The 5,491-nt window shown below is 38.0% G+C and overlaps 1 protein-coding gene across 1 annotated transcript; it reads left to right on the top strand.

Moving 5' to 3' along the window:
• The first annotated feature begins 4,020 nt into the window (after positions 1–4,020).
• LOC142181792 (uncharacterized) lies at positions 4,021–4,553 on the top strand. The gene is made up of 2 exons (XM_075255329.1): positions 4,021–4,392; positions 4,500–4,553. Exons 1-2 carry the CDS (start codon positions 4,021–4,023, stop codon positions 4,551–4,553), a joined length of 426 nt encoding a protein of 141 aa, XP_075111430.1.
• Positions 4,554–5,491: the final 938 nt, after the last annotated feature.

The following is a 5,491-nucleotide window of genomic DNA, read 5'->3' as shown; positions in this document are numbered from 1 at the left end:
AATCATAATCAGGAAAAGTTCAAAACTAATTTCATTGTAGATTGGAGGTCTTTATGAAGTCATTTTAAGCATTATGAAAGAGCTGATGGGTAGGGAAATAAAGGGTTGCAGTCATCAGACAGGTTTGTATTAGATAGAAGAATAAATCGTGGTTGAAATAGTAGAGCTTTGTAGGAGAAGGAGCCATCGGGATCCCGGGATTCAGGATACCCCTAGATATCCGATCACAACTTCAATATTAGTTTGGTAGAGTTGGTTTCTGATATGAGAAAGATCAGGGAGGCTAGATTTCCGAAGGCAATTCGATGGGATCTTAGTCAAAGGGATCCTAATCTATGGTGTGAAGTTCACGGAACCCATGGCTACAGGATTGGGGACTACCGACATCTTCATGAAGAGTTTGCATCACTATTAAAGAACGGTCATCTAAGAGAATTTTTGAGTGATCGGGCCAAAAGAAATTATGGGAGGAATCGAGATGCTGTGGAATCAGCCAAACTGGCTGCAGGGTCACCTCGCCTAATGATAACCATGATCATTGGTGGTGTTGAAATAAATAGAGTGACATTTTTGGCAACAAAGAAGACAAAGATATCGATAACTCGTGGTAAGAAGATCCGAGAAACATCAGAAGATGATGAAATCACCTTCATAGAAGAAGATACTTATGGCTTTCTTTCACAACACAACGATGCTCTGGTAATATCACTTAATTTTTTAAATTTTAAAATTAAACGTGTATCGGTTGAGCCAGAAATTTCAGCCAATATCATTAAGTTGAGAGTTTTGGAACAAGCAAAGTTGATCGGAAATATAGTTCCGATTACAAAGCTTCTGTCCAGGTTCAACCTAACAAGTGTAACAACCCGAGGAGAGATTATACTGCTCACACATGCCGAAGGCATAACGAAGAACAATTTTATCGAAGTAGTAGATGGAAATATAGGATACAATATGATCCTTGGTCGGCCTTGGATTCATGAGATGAAGGCCGTGTCATCAACTTATCATTAGTTATTGAAAATTTCCAACACTTGAGGGGATCAAGCAGGTCAAAGGTGATCAACCTATAGCAAAGGAATTGAATGCAGTGACTCTATCCAGTAGCAAGGCGGAAGGAACAAAGAAATAGAAGGGACCAATGTCCACTTCCATCTCGATTGAAGACAATTAGGAAGAGGAGTCATCAGATTTCTATCAGGTACCGAGGTCTTTCCAGGTACCGGAAGAAACGGATCCAACAAAGTACACTGCGGAGGAGCTCGAACAAGTTGTTTTGTTCACAGAGTTCTTAGAAAGGAAGTTCCATTTGGGAATGGGGTTGAGCACCGAAATAAGAATTAAAATTATTGGTTTTCTTAAAACTAATATGGATTATTTTGCATGGTCTCTTTTAGATATGAAAGGAATTCCGTTGGATGTAGCTGTCCGCAAGTTAAGGTTGAACCCTAACTTCCCTCCGGTTAAGCAGAAGAAATGACCGATAGTTGAGGTCAGGAACAAGGTTGTTAAAGAAGAGGTAACCCAGTTACTGAATGTAGGTTCAATTCGGGAGTTATCCCGATTTGTTGGCTAATGTAGTGATTGTTCCTAAAAAGAATAATAAATTTAGGATGTGCATAGATTATAAAGATTTAAATAAGCCATGCCCTAAAGATTATTTTCCGTTGTTGAACATTGACCAAATGATCGATGCTACGACCGGGCATGAATTGGTGAGTTTTCTTGATCCATACTCCTGGTGTAATCAAAATAGGATGTACCCGAAAGATCAAGAAAAACCTTGTTTATCACAAATTTTGGCATAAATTATTATAATGTGATGTCTTTTGGACTTAAGAGTACTGGAGCCATTGATCAAAGGTTTGTTAATAAGATGTTAGAGCGTCAAATTGGTAAAATCATAGAAGTTTAGATTGGCGATATGTTGGTTAGTTCTCTTAATGTATATGGTCATTTAGCTCATCTTCAAGAAATATTTGATATTCTGAGAAAGTATAACATGAAGCTCAATCCTGAAAAATGCCCTTTTGGAGTTGGCTCCGGGAAATTTCTTGGCTTCTTGGTTTCATAACGAGGAATTAAAGTGAATCTCGACAAGATTAAGGACATAGAATATATCCCCGATCAATTAACAAGTGTAAAGCAAGTACAAAGGTTGACTAGCCGGTTGTCAGCACTTAGTAGATTCATTTCAAGGTCTTGAGAGAACTGCCATCATTTTTTTCTCTAATAAAAAAGAAGAATGACTTTTAGTGGAACAAGCATTGAAAGATCTAAAAATTACTTTTCCTAGCCCTCCACTGTTATCAAAATCGAAGGAGGGCAAGAAATTATTAATTTATTTAGCAAGTACAAAAGTTGCGGTAAGTGTTGTTCTGATTTGGAAGGAGGAAGGTGCACAATTTCATGTTTATTATGTTAGTAAATTTTTATCGAGAGCAGAGACACATTATCCGTACCTGAAAAGTTGGCTCTAACTCTCGTAGTCGCCTCTTGAAAACTTAGACCGTACTTTCATTGTAACCCTATAGCCATTGTGACACAACGACGTTCCCTTGAGGAGTATCCTTCATAAGCTTGAACTATTGGTCCAATTGGCTAAATGGGCGGTCAAATTTAGTGAATTTGACATCGAGTATAAGCCCTCAACTGCAATTAAGTCATAGGTTTTAGCCGACTTTGTGGATGATTTTAGTCCTGGTACTATGCCCTTAGCTGCTAAGGAAGCAACTCTAATATTGGAAATTGTTTCTGCTGTATGGACTTTGTTTATAGATGGAGCCTCTATGTAAAAGGCTCCGGTCTCAGGATTGTGTTAATCACTCCTTTTGGAGAAATCCTGAGGCAGGCCATTAGAACTGTTCCTTTGACTAACAATGAAGCCAAGTACGAAGCTTTAGTTACAAGACTTGAATTAGCCCAGGGACTAGGCTCCGAGGTGATTGAAGTAAAATGCAATTCCTAGCTAGTAGTGAACCAGGTATATGGAGTCTTTTACACCAAAGAGGAGTGTATGTAGCGGTACTTGAATAAGGTACAAGTTTTGCTTTCCCGGTTCAGGGAGTGGTCGATTATTCATATCCCAATGGAAGAGAACGTGAAGGCGGGCGCATTAGCCAATTTAGGATCGTCCATGGAAATAAAAGGACCTAATTCAGGTGCAGTTGTTCAACTGTTGCACTAGGTCCTGGATGTGGATGGGTATTGTGAAGTTAACTCAACCAACCTAATTTGGGATTGTAGAAACAAGTTTATATAATATTTAAGACATGAGAAATTGCCTGAATACCATAGAGCCTCCCGAGCATTACGCACTAAAGCCGCTCATTATTGCCTTGTTGATGGTCAATTATACCGAAGGTCTTTTCAAGGACCATTGGCTCGATGATTAGGGATATCGGAGGCTGATTATATGATGAGAGAAGTTCACGAAAAGGTCTACGAAAATCATTCTAGTGCGGAATTGTTGGTTCTTAAATTTAGAAGAGCTGGTTATTATTAGCCCTAAATAGAATAAGACGCGAAGGAATTTGTACAAAAATGTGAAAAGTGTCAGTGTCAGGCGTAGTTAATGCATCAACCGACAGAGCTTTTGCATTCGGTGGTGTCAACCGACAGAGCTTTTACAGAGCTTTTGCATGAAATGGAGGATGGACATAGTTGGTCCCTTACCTTAGGGGCCTGAGCAGGTAAACTTTATTTTGACTTTAACTGATTATTTTACTAAATGAGTTGAAGTAGGTGCTTACAAAAATATTGGAGAACGAAAAGTGATTGATTTCATATGGGATCACATCATCTGTCGGTTTGGAGTACCAAAAGAAATTGTTTGTGACAATGGGCACAATTTATAGGTTCCTAAGTCAAAATATTTTTGGAAGGATTGAAGATATTTACATCTTCTCCATATCACTCAAAAGTTAATGGACAAGCGGAGTCAACCAACAAGGTATTAATTAAGAACCTTAAAAAGAAATAGAGGATGCTAAAGGCAATCGAACAATAGTGAAGTCCAGCATGGGAGAAACACCTTTTTCACTTGTGTACGATACTGAAGCTTTGATTCCAGTGGAGATTGGGGAACCAACCATAAGGTCCCAGACAATCGAGGAGGAAATTAATAAAGCAATGCTGGTTAAGTTGGATTTTCTTGAAGAACATAGGAATTTAGGATATATAAGGATGGTGGCACAAAAGCAAAGGATAGAAAGATATTATAACCGCAGAGCAAATCTTCAATATTTCATAGTCGGAGATTTGATTTTGCGGAAGCTGATTCAAAGTGTACGAGAGGTTAATGCTGGGAAGCTAGGACCAACATGGGAAGGACCTTACCAGGTTTCAACTATGACCGGTAAAGGATCATATCCGTTGAAAAATCAAGATAGGGTAAAATTGCCAAGAAATTGGAACATAACTCAACTCAAAAGATATTACTATTGAAGATCCTTTTTGAGACTGAAAGTATGTACTATACACTTTTTCCCTTCATCCAGTTTTTGTCCCAGTTGAATTTTTCTAACAAGGGTTTTAATGAGGCAGCAACATAAAACATACTATGAAGCAGGATCATCGGTGATAGCAAGAACTCCAGCGTTCGAATTCTCATACTTAGAATTCGAACACCGAGGAAGGAACCTATTTTATATCAGAACACTAAAAGTGTCACAAAAACTCGGGACTGTTAGAACCGAGAGCTATATCTTATCAGGACCGGGACTACATGATCAGCCTCGTAGAAATAAGTTACACAAGTTAGCCACATGTATTGGCTGATTTATTTACTTAAGAAAATAAATGTTTATGTAAATGTACTTTTAACATGGAAGGAATAAATCAAAGTCCTTTTGTTTTTATCTTATTTTTTGTCCAAATGGTATTTTAAGATCCTTTTTTTCATTTTAAAGTCAGTTAAACTTCAAGTGCTTGCGCCAGAATTAATAGAAGATGTCCTCTTCAAGATCACCGTAAATATAAGGACCCTCTCTTATGAGACCCTCATAGTCAAAGGTAGTCACTGGAAGTATGAATGCCTAGGATTAAAGTTATAAGATGCAAACAATTACTGGACTTTATTTAATAATAAAAAATAAAAATTATTTTGCACAGAAATTGGGCAATATATGTCTTTTATTCCTTAAAAGGGCAAACTCAATAGAAGTTTCGACATAATTACAAGAAAGATGTGTATTACATCAGTTGGTTTAGCCGGATTAGTCTGAAGGAAGAGAGGTATCTTCTGCATCTTTTGCATATGAAGGTTGTTCCACATCTGGTCCAGTACCTTCATCCTTATCTTCTGCTTCAACTTCCTCTTCGATTCCCGAAGACTCAAACTTGTGGTTGAGGAGCTTGAAGCAGTAGGCCGAGCAGGAATGTTTTTGAAGGTAGTTGTCTCCAATTCAAGAGCCTTAGTAATGCAACCATCTATGTTTGCAATGACTTATTTGGCCTCCTCCAAAGTTTTCCTTCTCATATGATAAATCTC

This window comes from Nicotiana tabacum, chromosome 6, assembly GCF_000715075.1.
Source record: "Nicotiana tabacum cultivar K326 chromosome 6, ASM71507v2, whole genome shotgun sequence".
Taxonomy (NCBI): domain Eukaryota; kingdom Viridiplantae; phylum Streptophyta; class Magnoliopsida; order Solanales; family Solanaceae; genus Nicotiana; species Nicotiana tabacum.
Note: the sequence above shows the minus strand (reverse complement) of the source record. Positions and strands in the feature narration are given on the sequence as shown.